This window comes from Hylobates moloch, unplaced genomic scaffold, assembly GCF_009828535.3.
Source record: "Hylobates moloch isolate HMO894 unplaced genomic scaffold, HMol_V3 SCAFFOLD_18, whole genome shotgun sequence".
In the NCBI taxonomy this organism is placed as follows: domain Eukaryota; kingdom Metazoa; phylum Chordata; class Mammalia; order Primates; family Hylobatidae; genus Hylobates; species Hylobates moloch.
In genome coordinates this window covers 65,539,511-65,560,016 of record NW_026652293.1, presented here as the reverse complement: position 1 = coordinate 65,560,016, position 20,506 = coordinate 65,539,511, and the positions used below count along the sequence as shown (strand labels likewise).

Below are 20,506 nucleotides of genomic sequence, written 5' to 3'. Positions count from 1 at the left end.
TCTTTCTCATTTAAGACAAAGTCAAAGTCTACAAAACAGACACGGCTCAAACACCAAGCTCAAAAGGACAAGCACCAGAAGGAACACGGCCCTTGGTATTTCAGATGCATGAAGGGCGGAAACGCAGAACAGCCTCCCGGAGGTGCCAGGAAAGGCTCCGTCTTGATGGAGTCTCACTCCAGCTGGGGCTGACCAGCTCCACCAGGCCTGGGTGCACATTGATGACATTTCCCCACACTGCCACCCTATCTCTTGGTTCTCCTGAGGGCTGTGGTACTTTCAGATTTATGGCCAGGATCAGGTTCCCAGGCCTTTGTGGGAAGCCTCTACCCATCTCAGAGGCCGTGCCTCTCCTGGCCCACTGAGGCATGCAGCCCACACCGGTGTCCTGGTGATGGTGGCTGGAAGTCACAGCCAGCCTGCCAGACGTCCTGAGCTCGGAACTCAGTCTCCCCAAACAGCCCCGCCAGGCAGGGGCCGTGGAAGGAGATGTCCACTTCCTCCTCCTGGGCAAGTCACCCTTTTTGAGGGATTAGTTCATAATCTATTAGGCCTCCCTGTTGTGGTCCCTCCAAGGCTAGGCAAGTCCAGGTCAAGCTTCACAAAGTTACCTTGGAAGAAAAGCGCTGAGGAAAGAGACACTGATGGAGGAACCAGTCCTGGGCTGTGCACCATTTTGGTTTCGATGTGAGCGCCTCCCGCCCCATTCACTGTGCCCCAGTGCCCAGCCCAGGGCACCTCACCCGCCACATGCCCAACTTGTCCACAGTTAGAGAGAAGGCACACTGCTGCTTATGCCAGTGGGTTTGCAGCCAATGCTAATTTGTTAAAACAAAATCCTGGAAATTCATAGATCTTCACCATAAATGACCTAAAAACACTGAACTGTTTATCACTCCAGTACCATCTGCCACTTGGAGGGAAGTTTTTATCCTCTATCAATTCTGGGGTTTCAGTGGTCTTTTCTACTTTCCTACTTTATTTTTATAGTACCCCTGTTATGGGCTGAACTCCACATTGCTAAACCATTATTCCTGATAAGCCCAGCCCCTGGCACTGGGCACTCCACAGTTGTGCGGAGTGGTTGACAGTTGCCTTCTGTGGTGTGACATCACTCTGCTGAGATGACAGCCACTCCCTGCTTTTCTGGAAAGGAAACTAGGCATAGAAAGATTCAAAATTGCTCCAGAGTAAACTAAGGCAAAGCAGTGCTCTTATGCAAACCCGTGGGCCTGAGCTCTTGTCATCTGGTTGGCTGAATATCAGATGCTATCAACACTTCTAAAGGTTGTGTATTCCTCCCACACAATGCCTCCTGTCTGTAACCATCAGATTTATTTTTATATTTATTAAGCAGTAAGCAAACAAACAGTAAGAGTTGGGGGAGATGACCTAAAATGGTTTTCTTTTGGAATAATATTTTTTTAAAAATCAAATAACTGTTATCACTTTAAGTTGCATGAGACTGAAGCTGCACCTGGAGAGGAATTTAATTTTCATGACATGCAAAACTGATTAGGCAGTGAACTCTTTCCTCCCCCTTCCCCTGAACACATTTATAAACTTCAACGGGGGCGAATTCCATCTAATACTCTGAAAACCATTTTTCATCTCACAATTTACCCAAATCATGTGCATGACTGCAAGAGGAAATAAACAAGAAATCTTTAAGCATAAATAAGCCACAATGGATTGTTAATCTTATACAGACAATCCAGCATTAAGGCTAATTTGATCTTTTAAACATTTTATGGAAAACATCTGTTGAGTTTTCTCTAGACAAGCCCACAAGGTTCCATAACCCCATAAGCATACAGCCTCGACAGGCAGGGCTCCATCAGGCTCCTCTTGAACTGGGCACTCCTTCACGGGGGGCAGGAACGCACGTGTCTTCACTTCCTGCTGCTCTGCACACACGTCATGATATCTGGCAGAAGGCGGTTTCTGTTTTCCTTGGTGACCTGTGGGAAGAAGTGAGAGAACAGGCTTCAGAGCTCCTTTCCTCTTCTTCAATCTTGTGCTAGGTAACTCTCTAAAAGAAAAGCCTGGAAGGCTGGGAGAGAGTGAGGTATGTTTTGTTACCCAGGGAGGAGGCCCAGCTCTTCAGGAGCACTCAGAAACAGGACAGGTATCACCGAGTCCCAGCATCAGTTTCTGCCAAGTGACAGCTCGAAAAGTCAAAGTGGGTTTGGAGTCCAGACAGATTTCAGCCAACCATGGGGAGAGCTGTGACATGAGCCCAACGAGACACACCGGGACGGATGATGGGCACGCAGGACCAGGCAGGACCCCAGAGGATGACCTGTCCTGAATGGAAGGAACTCAACTGTTGGAGTGAAGCGAGGAGGAGAGCCTGGGAGCCAGCGGGGCCCAGGAGGGCAGCCAGCAGAGCACCAGTGAAGCGCCCAGAATTCTGGGATGCTCAGTCATCTACTCGCCTCTCCATAAACATCAAGTGCTCATTTGAAAGATAGAGAAGTGGGAGAGCCAGATACGTGAGGGTGCCTCTGTATAGACTGTTACTCAGGCCTCCTGACCACAGTGTGTTCTCCATCACTTACACCATTACAAAAGCAAAGAGAAGCAACAAAGAGTTCACCAGAGCTTTACCCGATGATCTGGTTATTTTTCCTTCACTACCACACCATCCAGAGTGCCCCAGGGTAAAGGAAGGGCCATCTCTGCTCCCATCACGGTGCCTTCCTGCTTGGCCCATATAATATCCATCCACTCAACACATGCTGATGGGGTGGAAGGGCAAGCAGGACCCAGGCACGGAGATGCAAATAGAGAAGCACCACAGGTAAGACCCTGACCTCATGGAGCTCGCAGATCAGGACAAGACAGGCATGAACAAGGACAATGAAGGAGGCTGGGGGGCAGGCAGGAACAGAGGCATGTGTGGGGGTCAGGGGCAGGAAAGGCTTCTGGGGTGCTTATGCCTGGATGTAATTTCGACAATTGAACCGTGAAGAAGGGGCTGAGCCAAGCTTCCCGGTAAGAGCGGGGAGTGCATCTGGAAGCCTTCTGAGGTTCAGGGTGGTTGTATCTGAAGAGGGGGCCTGGCACACAGTAGATGCCAATACATGTCCAAGGAGGAGATGCAGAGCGGACCTAGTCAATTCTGGTTCCTGGCACCTGCTCACCCTTCTTGAAAGAGTGCTCTGATTGTCTTTAGGAGACTGTACAGTCTAGGAAACTTGCCCCCAGCCAACAAGTGGGCAAGCCAGGCCCTGGCGACTTCTCTGAGATCTGTACCCCAAGAGGAGTGACTGAGATCTGCACCCCAAGAAGAGTGAGTTCACACAGCAAGTGCCAGAAGCTGATCCCATTTCTACTGGTCCTGGCTGCATCAATCCTGGGCAGCTCTGGCTCCACTTGAAATGAGGACAGTCAGCTTTTCCTCTGGCTTCATGGGACAGCTCCAAAGCCTACAAGGCTTTTTGACGCTGTTTTCACTTAAATTAGCCAAAGTCCATTCCTGTTGTTTGCAATCAAGGAATCCACCTGAGGTAGAAAGGAGGCAACACAGAGGTGGGCACCATGGGGGCCCTTTTCTTCCACTCTGAGTTCAGCAGTGATTGCAGTAGCTTCTGCCTCCAGCCAGGCTCTGCGAGTGGACTGTGATACACAGCTGTGTATCACCGTCTTCTATTACACAGTACGGTGACTACAGAGTAAAGAACAAGGTAGTGTATATTGCAAGATAGCTAGAAGAGAAGATTTTGAATGTCATCACCACAAAAAATGATAATTTAAAGTGACAGATATGGAAATTACCCTGATTTGATCATTATACAATGTATATATGCACTGAAACATCACACTGTACCCCATAAATATGTACAATTATTGTATCAATTACAAATTAAAAATTAATTTGAAAATTAATGAGCAGAATGCAAACACTCCAATATTAATATTTTGATACTCCCTTTGATTTCCCTAAGATTATTTCTGAAAATTATGCAGTAAGATGTTGACGTGAAACTACAGTATTCACTTATGATATTCCCTGTATGAGGAAGGCACACTCTCAAATGCAAGAACAAGGATCACAGCATCTGCCAACCTCAGGAGTCTTTGCCTTTTGTGAAATTCTAGTCTACTTTTTATTCAACAGCCAGAATTTTGGTTGCAGAAAGTCTTTCCTGAGAAGCTAATTAGAAGAGGGAACTGGGAGCTGGGAACAGGAAAAAGAAATAAAGAAGACTGCAGAAAGAAAAAAGTAATCCCAACCATTCTTTTTTTCTGCACTGGAGCCTTGAGAGAAAGAAAGGAAGCTGAGTGAACCTGAACCCTTGCACCTGCCCAGTGGCTGTAGGAGGGCCCTTGGTAAGAATTTATCCTGGGCACAGTGAAGATAAGACTGTGAGCACCATGGGGTCAGAGGCCACATCTCATTCATCCTGTGACCTCCAGATCCCATCCCTTGCTTATTAGGAATGTTGGGGGCTCTTCACACAGTTTCAAGGAAATACATGTGGTTTTGTTTTGCTTTCTTGCACATAGTTATATACTAAGAGGCATTTCTTCCCCTGCCTGTTCCATCCATGTTTTCAGGTTTGGGGTTGTTAAAGTTAGAACATAAGCAAGACCCGGTATCTGGTATTGAATCTGTGCCCAGCAGACGAGTCAAGTACTGTCTCTCACAGTACCTAGGCCAACCAGATGGGAAGACAAACTTGTGATATCACCACCTCAACTTCTTATTTAAACAATCAAGAAGCAGGAAGGGGAGACTGAGCAGGGCATACAGAAACTGATCATATTAAACAAGTTAGAAGGCAGTGAGGTGGCATGCAAGCAGCCTGGAAGATCAGATAATATCCACTCACTGCTGCCAAGAACATGTGCACCGCATGGTCTAAACAAGAGGCTTAGTCATACTATGAAGCTGCCAGCTTGAAAAAGATCTAAAGTTGTTGATAACATTGTCAATGTTATGACATTAACTAGAAGGCTGCAAAATCAATCAATGACACACTCATTGGGATACAATGTGATAAAACTCAATGGGATACGACAGTAATAACCTCTTAGAGTTCTGAAAAAGAAATTATTGAAGAACCCATAAGTCACCTGCTATGATTTGACTGTGTCCCCCAAAGTTCATGTGTTGGAAACTTAACCCTCATGCGAATAGAGGTGGGACCTTTAAGAGGTGATTAGGTCATGGGGGCAGCCCTCATGAATGGATTAATGCCACTATAGTGGGAGGGAGGGAGTTATGGCAGGACTGGGTTACTGATAAGACGATGTCTGGTTCTCCCTGTCTATTGCTCACTGCTAAAACTCCAGTGGATAGAACAGTATCCGACATACAGTGGGTGCTCAATATTTACAGAATAGATGAATAAAAATACTCTATCGCGATTTCTTCTACTGATGCTTTACTAGGTAATAGGAGGTGCCAAAGATTGTATCAGTGAGATTTTATTTTCTTTCTCAGGTACTGTTCTTTTCTTTTTTTCAGCTATTTTTTTTTAACACATCAGAGAATGTTATTGTTTTGCCTCAACTGTCAAACATAATTCTTCAAAACTCAACAGAGGAAGAAAGGCCCACTACACTCACTCACGGTTTTACTCTCCCCATTGTTCTTTCTTCCTTCCTGATGTTCCAGGTCTCCTTTAACCATTTCCTTTCTGATAAGAGAAATTCCTTTGGCCATTCTTTTAGAGCAGTCCTATTATGACAAATTCTCTTAGTTTTCCTTCATCTGTGAATGTCTGATAGAATTATGAGTCAACAGTTGTTTCAACACTTGGAAAATGTTGTACCACCTCCTTCTGGACTTCATGGTTTCTCCTGAGACATCTGCTGTCACTCATATTGTTTTTACTCTATAGGTAAGGTGCTGCTTTCTTTTCACTGCTTTCAAGACTTTAATTTTCAGAAGTTTGACTATGGTATGTCTTGGCATGAATTTGAGTTTATCCTCTTGGGGTTCACTGAAAATGTAGGTTTATGTCTTTTGCCAAATATGACAAAAATGCAGCCATTACTTCTTCAAACACTTTTTCAGCCCCACACTCTTCTGCTGGTACTACAATGACATGAATGTCACATCTTTTGTTATAGTCCCACAGGTCCCAAAAACTTACATTTTGTTCATTACTTTTTCTTTTTTTAAGTCTACTCTTCGTCAGGTAATTTCTATTGTTCTACCTTCAAGTTCACTAATTCTTTCTTCTGTCATCTCTATTCTGCTGATGAGCCCATTCAGTGACTTTTTATTTGGCTATTGTACTTTATAGTTCCAACATTTTCATTTGATTCTTCTATCTTCTAGGTTTTTGCTGAAACTTTCCAGTTCTTTGCTGAGACTATTTTTCATTTGCTTCATGTGTATCTGTAATTTTATGAGGCATTTTTATGATTGCTGTTTTCAAATCCTTGCCCTATAATTCCACTATCTGAGTCACCTTGCTGTTGAGATCTGCTGATGGCCTTTCCTCACTCAGGTTTAGGTATTCCTGATTCTTGGCATGACAAATGATTTTCAGTTGTGTCTGTTGTGTGGTTCTTAGGTCCTTAGGTTCCTAGCCAGTCTGCCTTTTTCTCTTCACTTTTCAGGTCTTCTTATACTTGTATTATAAATAACATCCAAGGTTTTTGGCTGCAATTAGCAGGAAAAATAAACACAAGTGTGTCTACTCTATCTTGTCTAAAACTGGAAGAGTTCTGAGGTGTTTTTGGAAAGTACTCTGTTCACCCAACATTATGAAGAATAAGTCTAGATAATATTACTAATTTGTGTGGCATATTTCCCCCATATGATGAGCTCAGTCTCATCTTCACACTATGCATGTTCATTGGAAAGTACTCTGTTCACCCAACATTATGAAGAATAAGTCTAGATAATATTACTAATTCGTGTGGTATATTTCCCCCATATCGTGAGCTCAGACTCATCTTCACACTATGCATGTTCACCTGGTAGCAAGGGGAGGCTGACTCTGACCCCTTTTCATAGCTCATTGCCTTACCTGGAATGTTCTCCCTTCTTTTTCCCATTTCCTCCTTCAAGAGCTCACTCAAGAACCCCTTCGTTTGGACACCTCTCCCCACTACCACTGCTCACACAGATCTCTCCCTTCCCTGCCCCTAGATTTTGATTGCCCCCTGGTCTGTTTTTCTTGAGGGCAGAGATCATGCCTCACATGTGCCTAAACCATGGACTAAGTACTGAACGTGAAGGGCACTCTTAAAAATGGATTCGGATACTTCATTGCATGTGAGCAATGGAAAGAACCCAAAAATATATCTAATCCAACCCCTAAGTTTGCAGATGAAGAAAATGAGGTTCTTGGCCAGGCACAGTGGCTTATGCCTGTAATCCCAACACTTTGAGAGGCTGAGGCAGGCAGATTGTTTCATTTTATGAATTCAAGATCACCCTGGGCAACATGGTAAAACCCCATCTCTACAAAAAATGCAAAAATGAGCCAGGTGTGGTGGCACATGCCTGTAGTCCCAGATTTTTGGGAGGCTGAGGTGGAGGATGACTTCAGCCTAGGAGGCAGAGGATGCAGTGAGCCAAGAGCATGCCACTGCACTCCAGCATGGGCGACAGAGACTAACCTTGTCTCAGAAAAAGAAATGAGGTCCCTGATTTATAAAACTGGAAAAGGCCAGGCACAGTGGTTCACACCTGTAATCCCAGCACAGATTACTCTGGGCAACACAGCAAGACTCTGTCCCTCCCCCTCAAAAAAATAAGGTAAATAAAAAATAAAATAAAACTGAAACAGAAGGACCACACAAACCCCAAAGCAACAACGAAAAAAAAAATAACAGGGTATGTCAGCCCCTACCTCTTACTTAATTAACTCAAAGCTAATTGTTTTATTTACAGATCATTAGAAGCAATGATTATCTTGCCTGGAGAATAATTTTGAGTCTCAGAGAGAGGAAGAAATGTGGTATGATCCTAAGACACAAAGTTTATTTCTGGGCATCACAGTCAGCTCCCTTCAGTTCTTCCTTAGGACTGTTAGATTAGATTAGTTTGTAGAGCTAGCCAATCCCTGGAGTCTAACACTAGCAATTTCTCAGTCTTTCAGCCTAGAAGCTACCTGACCTCAAAACAAATTTTCTTTCATGATCTTTCACTATTCATCGCCTCAATTTCCATGGAAACTCTATAATCACAACCAAAAATGTAAAGTAAGAGAAGACAACATGAAACTCTGTTGAGATAACAAGAACCCCACAGACCGTTCAGGGCTCTCAAATGTCACCTCCTTGAAGAGACCTTCCCTGATCACCCTTCTACTCCTGCCCCCAACTACCACATTGCCTAGTTTATTTATTTTTGCCTTCATCAGTATCTGAAATTGCTTGTCTGTTTACATTTTTGGTATTCAGCTTTTCCACTAGAATGTAAGCTCCATGAGAGCAGGGAGTTGGTCAGTATCGTTCACCACAGTATCCCAAGACTTAGAATGACACCTAGCATACAGTAGGTGCTCAATCGCTATTGACCAAATTAATGAATAAATAAATCAAGGAAGAAGTGCACACATTTTTCCAAGTCTGGCTGGTCTAACCCTAATGGCTGTTTACTGCCACACTTCAGGATTCTTTGGTGACAACATGTGGATACAGCCACTTGAGCCAGTGGGCCAAGGTGACATTTTACTCAGTGATTAAAATGATCATGATGGAAGGTGCTCACAGGTACTCACTCTCCACTCCCCCTGATAGGAGTGGTCCTGCCTGCCTGACTTGTTCACTTGGCACTTGCAGGGCCAGGGGGCTTTTAAACTGGGGATGGGGAATGAGGTGTGTGAGCAGAGCTCAGCCAAGAGCACAGCTATCACTGACTCAAAGAAACTAAGGGCAGGGGTGGGGGAGAGGCAATATCTGACTGAAAGGAAAACAGAGGGACAACAGGGAAAGAAAGGCAAGAATTTAGACAAAGTGCCAGGAATGCCATGAGTCCCTTATGACTGGCTCAGACGCTGCCACTGGTCAACAAGCCCTAGCCCCTCATCTCTCACATGTGATCTATAGCAGTGCTTCTCAAAGTGCAGGGGACCTAAAAACCAAATGAGAACTTGCCAAAACAGATCACGGGGCCCATCCCCCAGAGTTTGACTCCTTGGACCAGGGCAAGGCCCACTCCCAGGTGATGCCTGTGCTGCCATTCTGCAAGCCTCACATTGAGTAGCAGACCCTACAGATGCACTGGTGAATGCAGCAGCCACGTGAGGCCACGGAGCACCTCAGATGTGGCCAGTGTGACTGAGAAACCGAATGTTTAATTCAATTTAAATTTGATTTTTTATATGATTAAATAATTCAATTTAAATATGATTAAATTTATTAAACATAAATAGCCAGATGCGGCTAGTCGCTACTGTTCTAAGCAATGTAGAGAGTACATTTCCCTCACTATGGGAAGTTCAACTGGACAGTGCTGCTCTTCAGCACCTGGAAGCTGTGCCTCCAAATACATCCACAGCCTCTTCTCCCCACATGCAGAAGTGGGTCAGCTTTAAAAGGGAAACCTTTAAACCAAAACAAAAAATATTTGCCTCTGTATCCCAACCTGGCGCCTTTTAATCTGAGAAGAGACAAGCTTAGAACAAGCACCTTAGCTCAGGCAATTCTGATGCCAGAGAGGTCCTAGTGTCTGGTGGGGGAGATGGAAGAAAAAAGCAGCCAGAACAACTGGGATTGTCAGGAGGCTCCCCCATAAGCGAGTTTGTTTTTTCATCAAGTAGAGGTATAATTTAAGTTCTATACATTTCTAGAAAATTAGACTCACCTATATTTCAGCATGGGAGGGAAAAAATGGTAACTCAAAACCAAAGATATATTTTAGAGCCATCTGCTATTTTAGATCATCTGCCCCATTTCCACAGATTATGGAGGACTGGCTGTACTCACATTAAACACCTTCACGTCCTTTCTGTTTCTGATTTCTTCTACGAGAGCCAGTGGCTTTCCTTTAGGAACTGGGATTGTGCCAAGGATTATAGTTCCTGGGGTAGACAGCGTCTGACGAACAGCTTGAATGAAAGGCTGACTGAAGAGCTCCATCTTCCCAATCTCATCGATGACGCACACTCTTTGCCCTGGGCCACTGCTGCAGTCGGCCTGAGAATGACAAAGACTTTCACTGGGACACCAGAGTCACATTAATCAAAGGGCCCATGGGTCCCACTCCCCAATCACTCACCAATGAGGTAAAAAAGACAGAAACCTTTTTACTGGATTTCGAAAAGTGACAGCATCCCACAGACCACCCCTGGTACTGTGCGGGAGGGGACTGCACAACGGTGAGTCCCAGGAGCTGGGAATCATTAGGACTCCTGGAAGCTGGCAGCCATGCCTGTTACCAGTGGGTTGTTCAAGGAAGTAATGGACATAAATTGGAATAAAGTCATGAGAAAGAGAATCTGAGATCTAAAGGATGCAATTGTACTTACTTTTTTTCCCCTTTAGCCAAGACTCATTTCCTTTTAATTTTTCCAACAATGCTTATGGACCAGATCATGAAATACACAAGCATCTGCCTAGAGCAGTTATCTCCCCTCCAGCCCGTAGGGAATCTCATATGGCTCAAAATGGAAAAAAGAGGCCATCAGTATCAACAAAGGCTCCCACGCTTGCTGTCTCATTTCTTTTAAACCTAAGGTATTTGGGTGCCACTTATTTTCTGGTTGTATATAAATTTAAAGCTTGATCTCTGTTTTGGATCCCCGCTCTCGAATCACTCGCTCTGGGGGAAGAGAAGTGCTATGCTGTGAAGATACTCAGGCAGCTGACAGTGAGGTCCATGTGGTGAGGCACTGAGGCCTCATGCCAACAGCCAAGAGGAAATGAACCTGCCAGCAACCACATGAGCAAGCTTAGAGGCAGGGCCCTCCCAGCCAAGCCTCAATGACCACAGCCCCAGCCAACAGCTTGACTGCAACCTCAGAACCCCAGCTAAGCTGTACCTGGATTCCTGATCCTCAGATACTGTGTACAATAATGTGTTCGTTGTTTTAAGCTGCTAAATTTTGAGATAACTTGTTCCACAGCAACATATAACTAACACACATGTCCTCTATAGAAAGCCTTCCTAGAGAAAGCTGATAGGACTTTGGTTGACTCTTCCCTGGGAGGGACACAACAGAACATGTAATAAACACTTCAATGAATGGTGAATGACAAATACACCTTATATATGTTTGTATACATGGTTTATTTTGAAAACTGTATGTAAAGCTGATTTACCAAGTACTCTTCACTACAGTTCTGATTCCTTAAATGATGACAGCAATACAGTCCCAGAGGGCATGTCTGAGTTAAGCTAGATTTTGTTCAAATTCCAAAAGCCAAAGCAGCCTATGGTACAGTGTGGCTGGTGGTAGGGATCAGTGGCAACCAGGGGCAGCCAGTGACAGACAGGGCTGCGGGCCCATATCCTAAAGGCCTTCGATGGCACACACAGAGGTGGGAATCTTCTCCCACAGCCAAAAGAGTCTAATCGAGGGAGGATCACAAGTTGTGCTAGAAAGACTGCTGGCTGTGGAGTCAGAAACACATGTTAGACTCCTTTTGCAATAGACAAGATAAGACAGTGGGTGTCTAAACCCCAGTTGTGATTGCACGGAAGCAGTAGAGCAGTGTTTTTCAGACTTTTAAGTAAGCAGTACTCTATTTTCCTACTGTATATTGTATACTTATGAAATATTTTTCCACTCATTAGCTAAAAGATCAAGAAGGAGTCCGCTGTAATCACCCAAGAGAGGTCTGAACAATCTCCACACTTCCGTGTTTCTGACACGCTTCATTTTTGCCTCTCTATTAAGTTTATCTGTACACATGCCTGGTCTCCCCACTTAGGGCAGGTACATGGTTGTCCTCATCCGCTTCCTTCCTGGGGAACTCACCGATGTCCCAGAGCTGAGAAGTGGGGAGCTGAAAGGGGCAATGTTACCCTCCACTGGTGGGGTCAGGGAGAAGGGCAGAGCATCTATGACAGAGCTGAGAAGTGGGGAGCTGAAGGGGCAATGTCACTCTCCACTGGTGGGGTCGGGAAGAAGGGCAGAGCATCTATGACAGAGCTGAGAAGTGGGGAGCTGAAGGGACAATGTCACCCTCCACTGGTGGGGTCGGGGAGAAGGGCAGAGCATCTATGACAGAGCTGAGAAGTGGGGAGCTGAAGGGGCAATGTCACCCTCCACTGGTGGGGTTGGGGAGAAGGGCAGAGCATCTATGAAGTAACTCACTACTTATTCCAAGTTTTTCCTCCAAAACGAAAGCCATATTTGGGAGAAATAAAACAGCTATCAACCACCCGTCTATGATAATAAAAACAGACTATTGTACAAGAAGGTTTCTGTCTTCCTGGGAGCATACCACTCCAACTGACCCCACTGTTCCCAAGTGCTGTGGACATTTTGCTGCCCCCAGAGACGATGAGTAATTGTGGATGTCATTCCTCTAGAGGCTGTCATCTAAAAGCCAAAATAAAACTTATTCTGGCACCTCAAAATGACAGTTTTAGAAGGTGCCAAATCAGACAAGACGTGATATGAAAGAACGTGTGTACACATGCACATGTATTTATTTGACTATATACATGAGGGTAGTAAAATGCAAGTGGCCATGTGTAAATACACACGTACAGGTAGAAAGTGTGTGGCTCTTCAACAACCAGCCTTCCTGCAATCCTCTAGAACATTCATAAGTGAAAGCTCATCGACATTTATTTAACTTTCAGCACAAAAGAATTTGGACACACATATATACATTACTTTCTAGCAATTGGAAATCCTCATTTTAAAACCTTAGCTTACATAAAATCCTCAATCTGTCCAGAATTGGGGAATTTTATAATCCAGGAACTTCAGGAATCTCAAAAATAAATCTGTGATTTTTAATTAAAAATGCAAGTTATTCATACTCAGTTGAGAGAAAGATGTCAGCTGCTGAGCCACTCCGAAGCATGTAGACACTCAGCTTGCTTTTCTAAATAGTACAAGATCATACACTCAAGGTCTTAAAAAAAGAACCACTATAATGTTTAACATGGCTTTATTTCTATATAAATTCAAGCAACTTTAGAGGGAAACAAAGAAATAAGTAAGTAAACAAACATTCACCCCCTTTACATTTTTCTAAATTGATAGAGACGCAGACTTAGAATAGGGGCCCAGGTTTGAAGATGGTCAGGAACCCCTCCCCAACCCCCCGTGTGCGGAGAGTCCTAATGAGGTCCCAGAGAAACTCCACCTGCAGCTGCTGGAGTAAGGAGTGTGTAAAAACTGTAGGTGGCTCTCAGCCACATGGTCAGAATCACGATGTACACACCATCTGGGGTGTGCACACCATCTGGGGAGCACCCTTTCCTCCCCTCACAGCCTCTCCTCAGAGGAGCATTGCTTCCTAGGGCCACCACCTCAGTCCTATATAGCACACTAGCCTTCCTGGCCACACTCCTCACAGGCTTCCACTTCAGCTGATTATAAATGTTCAGCCATGAAGCGTACTTTTAGTTCTTCTGTTCCGGGAGAGAAGATATTTCCTTAGATAGAGTCCTAAAATTGACCAGCCAGCGATAAGAGAAGCTACTGAATAATTTTATAACTTTGGTTACACTCAGCTAGTTTGCTTTCCAGAGAGATTAGAGCAACAACTATCTTCGTACCAGTTATATAAGAGACTTGAAAATAGTGTGATTTTTTTGGGGTCCTTTGTTTATTTTTATATGTACTTTTAAAAATACAAAGAACATATAAATATAAAATAATTTCATTTAACCAAAATATCAAACTGAGAGCAAGCTAATGCAAGTGGTCTTTGCCTTATTCTGAATTATTTGCATAATAAATATTTCCAGTGGTATTAATGTTAATTTTAGGAGAACTGTTTGGATTGTTTTATTTTAATATCAGACATACAGACTAGACTAGCTCCTGAGCTTATCCATCTGGGACAGCAAGTATTGAAAGTCATGAAAGTGAATAAGGAGTGTCTATCAGAAGTTAGGCAGCAAAACTATAGCCCTTCCCCCAAACAGCAGCAAGTTCTAGGGAAGCAGAAAGGCAAATGGTGGTAACAGCAGCCATCTCTGAGCCAGCCCACAGTTCCTCACCCACTGAAGTTACTAGCTAAAAATGCAGGGCTCCGGTCATATTTTATGTGTGTTTATTCCAAGCCTTCAAGTTTCATAATCCCTTTGCTGTCTGGTGGCATATGGACTGTGAGTCTCCAGGGCATAGCCAGGACAAGGTGTCTAGACTGCCCGACGGCGCCTGGTAGCCCAGCCCTTCCCCAGTCAGGCATACTCTGGGCAGAAGCTGCTCCCCTGGACATGCCAGAGATCCTCACGCCAGCACACAGACAGACTAGCCTTGAGGCTCTTCCTGGATGTCCTAAACGGCCTCTCGGGACTCACACGGGCTCACCCACATGGTCACCTGACCGAACAGCGCTTGAATGGTAGCCATGGGGTTTTCCAAGCTATCTTGGGACTGAAACAACACCTACTGGCTGACAGTCAGTCCAGTGAGATGGAGAGCCCAGTACTCCTTGTCCTGCTCATGCTCTGAGCACTTGGGACTGGCCTGGACATTTGGGCTCCTGGGACTCCATAACAGATGACTATCCCACCCTGGACCCCAGCTCCCTGGCAAACACACACCAAATTGTGATGGGAGGCTCCTCTCCAAGTACCGCCATCCATCACCTCAATTAACTCCTCAAGAAAATAATCACAGCTATTGCTCTGCTGAGCACCTCCTAGGAGCCAGGGGCCAAGGCACTTTACAAGCATTACATTCGGTCCTCCCAGCAACTTCACATAGCAGGTAACAGCATCTGTTTCACAGATGAGGAAAGGAAATTAGACATTAAGGGATTTACTCAAAAATCACTGAGAACACAGTGACAGAGCTGGAGTCAAACCAGAGATCACCTGACTTCAAAGCTCTCTTCCACACCCTGTGTGCAATACGCCTCCACACTTTGATTCTGAAATAAAGAATAGCATCTAGGAAACTGACCTAACCATGAAGAAACTGCTTTCCTCTCCAATAAGAAGGAATAGCACTCTGGTGTTTAGGGATCTACAGAGGCATAGGCATAAAACCTCAATTTATTTGGAATAATCATATTGCTCTAAATTACTCGAAAAGAACTCATCTTTAGGGTCTGAGAATAATACCACCAAAATCATTTCATCAAGTATGGATAGGGAATGGCCCACTGCAGTAGGCAGATATGATAGAAAGCAAAAGGACTTCTCTCCTCTACCAGGAGCACACCCCCGAGCAGACGGTGGAAGAGCTATGACCAGGTATCCTAATATGTCCACCTTCCTGCCATTTCTTTATCACCTGACAGTGTTTACAAAAGCCAAATAAAAAAAAATTTTCACTTGCTTAGTAAAAATTTTCATCAATATTTAAGCATTTGGTAAATGTTTAGTATCTCTGATACCTGATACCCTTTTCATTAGAAACTGCCTGAGGAGAAAGAACTGATTGTTTTTGCTATAATAAAATGGTGATGGCTTTTCTAATGGGGAGGTAACCAGATACAAATAAAGAGAAGTACAGCTTAGAGTGGAAAAAAGCTTAGCCATTATGGCTTTTTTTTTTTTTAGTTCAGCTTCAATGTATAGTAATTTTATGTTTGTTAATTACTGCTCACCTGGCTAGAGAAAGTATTTCAAAAGAGAGTATTTAAATCTGCTTGCCAATTAAGGGCTCAAGAGAAAATTATTTTTATCTTAAGATGATCTAATAAAGTTTAGATAAAATTAGAATTGGCTAGGGGAAATCTGAGGAGGAGGATGTGCATGGTCTCACACTATCTCCCCAATCACTGCTCATTAGTGTCAAAGACAAAAATAGTAACTATACAGTGGAGAAATAGGACAATTCCTTGATCAGGTAATCAAAATTAATATCACTAAACATCACACACCTCCAGATGAGATACTCGAGAAGGATGCATCATCACTTATGGAGTATTCCAGCTGAATTTGGTCATGAGGAAACATCAGAAGAACTCCAAAAGAGGAATGTTCTTTCAAATTGGAACTATATTCTTTACAAATGTCAATGTCCTGGAAGACAAAGAACGACTGTGGAAATGTTCCACATTAACGGAGGCTATGGAGATGTGACGACTAAGTGTAACATCTGAAGGAAAAGAAATGTTACAAAGAATATTAAGTCAACTGATGAAACTAGAACACTAACGATAGATTATTTTTTCAATGTAAGATTTACAGAGGTTGATAACTGTATTGATATGTAAAAGCACATCCTTATTTTTAGGAAAAATATACTGAACATTTAGGAGTAAAGTACCTTGATGATTGCAACGTATTCTCTAATAGTCACCCCCTTCCAGCTTATATATTTATACACACACACAAACACACACATACACATACACACAGAGAGGGAGAGAGAGAATAAGCAAACAAGGCAAATGATAAACATAGGTGACTCTGGATAATGAGAGTATACAGGTGTTCTTGCACTATTCTTACTCTTACAACTTTCTCTAAGAGTAAATTTTTATCCAAATGAAATTTAAAAAATTATCAAAAAAAGAAAACACACACATATGTACTTTCTCAGTACCAGATTCAAGAAAACAACCAACTCACCCCGTATGAACTTCCTCCTAATGGAGTGTGGTTTTAGACTGATATGCACAGGAGGCGAGACAGAAGGAAATGCTGGAAATGGGACAAAGTGAGCGAGGAAAAGGAAAAACGGCAACAGTTTACACAAACTCAACCCCAGTCCAGCTTAAGGGACGTGTGACTTAAGAAGCATGCAACTTTTCTGTGTTTCTTGAGAGTGGACTGCAAGAAGAAAGACATGAAGGTGTCATCACCCAGGGCAAAAGCCTGCTTAGCATCTAAATCCACAGAATCTCACCAACGATCAGAAATAATAAAGTCTCAGTCTCTGCTCAATAGAAATTATGAAGATTTGCCATGACAAATCTTGCAAAATGAACTGCAGAGTCAACCTCATGCTGAATTTTCACTTCATTTTCCTACGCTGATTCACTGCAGGAATGTCCTTACTGACAATTTAAAAGCTGATTTTCTGTTTGCACTAGATAGCTTTTAATTTCCCTGGCTGATCCTGCATTACGTACTTGTAATACATGAGGTAGAGAAACAGAAGCTGAGAGAGAACAAAGAATCAAATGCCACATTTGCTAACAGCAATGACGGGAATTCTGGCAATGCTGAGGAGCTTGTCAATCTTTCACGAATGGATCCTGACTAGAACTTGGTTTTTCTGCATTCTTTCTAAAGCCAAGTGGCCTGAAACACTAAGGAACACTTCCAGGTCAAGAGTCTAAAAAAACAAAAACAAAATACTTTTCCCTAGGCAGGAGTCCTCTCACCTTCAAAGGAAGTTTCTAAGATTTTCCAAAGCAGAGCCTGTTTCAGAATCAAAAGTAGATCCTGCTTTCAAAAACAAATATACTTTAAAGCCTTATTTTAATCAAAACAGGAAAATACAAGGTTCAAACTATGTTGGTTTTCCCTGGGTGTTCTGATTGTAGCTTACTCTTCCCTTCACAGATCTTTGTAAAAACTGATACTGTTCACCTGGAAAACAGGGCTTTGAGTAGATGTCCTTTGTTCTTTAAAACATTATAATCTATTGTCTCCATTTTGTGTGAGTAGGAGATATGTTGAAAATCAATAAAATGTTACATCTTACATTGCATCAAATTTTAATAAAGCATTCAGGGTAGCTGTCAAAAAGGCCATTGTGAAAAAGGCCAGCATTATCTTATCAGCCTTGATCACTAGAAAACAGAAAAAACAATCCTAATTCCAGTAGCACCAGAAAATAGGAGAGCCCTATGAATAACCTCACCAATAAAAATTTTAAAGAAATAAATGGAGAAAGAGAAACATGTTTTTCGCTGTGGAGAATTAAGATTATCTGAAAAATTAAGATACCCTTTATGTCAAAACAGCTATAGTTCCAGTCACTCCATATAAGACATTTTTTTTAATGGATAGTAAAGTCTTGATTCTATAGTTCGCTCCAGCTCTACCACTTACACAATCAGTGTGTCCCTGGGCAAGTAACTTTTCACTCTACGCCTCAGTTTCCTCATCTGTAAAACAGGAATATAGTGATAGTGTTCTGAGGATTAAATGAGTTCATGCCTGGCAGGTAGTTTGCACTCAATAATAGTTTACTACTACTAGTGCCACCATTACTACAGTTTCTGAACAAGGCCATTTTTTGAAGAAGAAAAATAAAAACGATTACCATGGCAATTAAAATACTATGGTACTGATGGAAGGATCAAACGGATCAATGGAAGAGAACAGATAACTCTGAAAACACTACACACACAAGCACACGTAGTTTTAATATAATTAATTAAGCATAAAAAACTAATTAGAAATGGGTTATTTAACAAACAGTTTTAGTAAACTGGCTAAATATCTGGAAGAAAATCAGTTGAGAATCTCATAGCTAGCATATTATACTCAAGATAAATCCAAATGGATTGAAAACATAAATGTTTTAAAAAAGCATGCAGAAAAATATATAGGTAAAGTTTTATATCAATTTGGAATAGGGACAGACTTTTCTCTATGTTGAAGGGAAAACAATCACCAAAGTGAAGTGCTAAACTGAGAAAAACAGAATCAATAATATAAGAAGGCTATGTGCTTTATAAAAGATCTATTTAAGCCCAAAGAAAATAAATGGGAAGAGCAACGGATGAACAACTTAAATTAAGGAAAACTTAATGAACAACTGAAAAACACTTAATCCCATTAGTAACTGAAAAATGCAAATCAAATCAAAGCAGTGTGCTGAAAATAACCAGAGTGCTCGGGGCTGGCAAAGTGCAGCAAGATAAGCACACTCACACCCTGGCAGTGGGACACAAAGTCAACGCAGCACCATCAAGACCTTGAAGGTTCACACCCCACAAGCTCAGACTTCACCTTTTAGACCCTCCCCAGGGAAAAAATCATGGCTAGAGAAAGAGTCTCATGTATAAAGGGTGCTTTGTTGCAAGGTTACTTACAATGGTGATACGGAACCTGAATGCCCAACACTGCGGGAGTAATAGTTAAATCAAAGATGAAAACTCATACCATGAAATAGGATGACACCACTAAAATCTCCCAGCTTTGAAGATCAGCGTGTTGTGAGACCATTCCCATGTCCCTCAATCATATTAAGGGAAACACACCAAGCCTATGAAACTATACATAACATTTTTCCTGATCTTGAATGACTGAATAAATAAACCAGGTATAGAAAAGGGGCAGAAACAAAATAAGCTAACATTGGCTAACTTAGTGATAAGATTATGAGTTATTCACATTGTGTTTTATTTTTATTTTACATTTTTTATGATTTTTTTAACCATGAATATCTAGAACTTGAATACTCAGGAAAATAACAAATGTTAACAAATAAGGAAAGAGTTAACTCGTGGAATGAAAAAAATTAACAGTCAACCCTACTAGAGGCTTTCCAAAAACCTTCCCGAGTCTAGAACACTTACCACACACACTCTACTTTTCTGTATTTCTCACGAGCGATCATGATGCTCAGGCTCCATTCCTGCCTAAGGAAAGGTAACCAGGTTAGGCACAGTGGCTCACGCCTGTAATCCCAGCACTTTGGGAGGCCAAGGCGGGTGGATCACGAGGTCAGGAGTTTGAGACCAGCCTGGCCAAGATGGTGAAACCCCGTCTCTACTAAAAATACAAAAATTAGCCAGGCGCAGTGGCAGGTGCCTGTAATCCCAGCTACTCAGGAGGCTGAGGTACAAGAATCGCTTGAACCCAGGAGGTGGAGGTTGCAGTAAGCTGAGATGGCGCCACTGCACTCTAGCCTGGGTGACAGAGCAAGACTCTGTCTCGAAAAAAAAAAAAAAAGGAAAAGAGAAAGAAAAAAGAAAAAAGAAACATTAACCAGAGCAGCTTTGCAAGGTGGACCTGGGTTGTGCCTGGGCCTCCTGAGCCTCTTCCTCGCCTGGAGCTGCTCTTCAGCTCTCAGCCACACTTTTTTTTTTTTTTTTTGAGACAGAGTCTTGCTCTGTCACCCAGGCTGGAATGCAATGGTGCCATCTTAGCTCACTGCCACCTCTGCTTCCTGGGTTCAAGCGATTCTCCTGCCTCAGCCTCCTGAGTAGCTGGGACCATAGGTGTATGCCACCATACCCAGCTGATTTTTTTGTTTTTAGTAGATACTGGGTTTCACCATATTGGCCAGGCTGGTCTCAAACTCCTGGCCTGAAGTTATCTACACACCTCAGACTCCCAAAGAGCTGGGATTACAGGCATGAGCTGCTGCAGCCAGTCCCAGCCACATCCTTACTTCCCCACCTGCAAATAGGCATAGCTCTGCTTGGCCTAATTAGAGAAGTACTTTTTTCTTATTTTTTTGTAGTATTAAAACACACACACACACAACCCTCAAACTATCTTTCACTCATACATATTGAAATTTCTTACACACAATGGATATTT

At 42.8% G+C, this 20,506-nt stretch overlaps 1 protein-coding gene across 2 annotated transcripts in view; it reads right to left on the bottom strand.

The window, feature by feature from the left end:
* Positions 1 to 1,320: 1,320 nt before the first annotated feature.
* The window catches only part of NTPCR (nucleoside-triphosphatase, cancer-related), a 28,610-nt gene continuing 9,424 nt past the window's right edge, over positions 1,321 to 20,506 (bottom strand). The window contains exons 4-5 of one of the 2 annotated variants that reach the window (XM_032137277.2): positions 9,901 to 10,110; positions 1,731 to 1,961 (exon numbers count right to left, since the gene is read on the bottom strand). In XM_032137277.2, the coding sequence (XP_031993168.1) occupies positions 1,893 to 1,961; positions 9,901 to 10,110 (279 nt within the window). In that variant the 3' untranslated portion in view covers positions 1,731 to 1,892. Of the gene's footprint in view, positions 1,962 to 9,900; positions 10,111 to 20,506 lie in introns of both variants that reach the window. The other variant, XM_032137278.2, reaches the window with a different exon arrangement.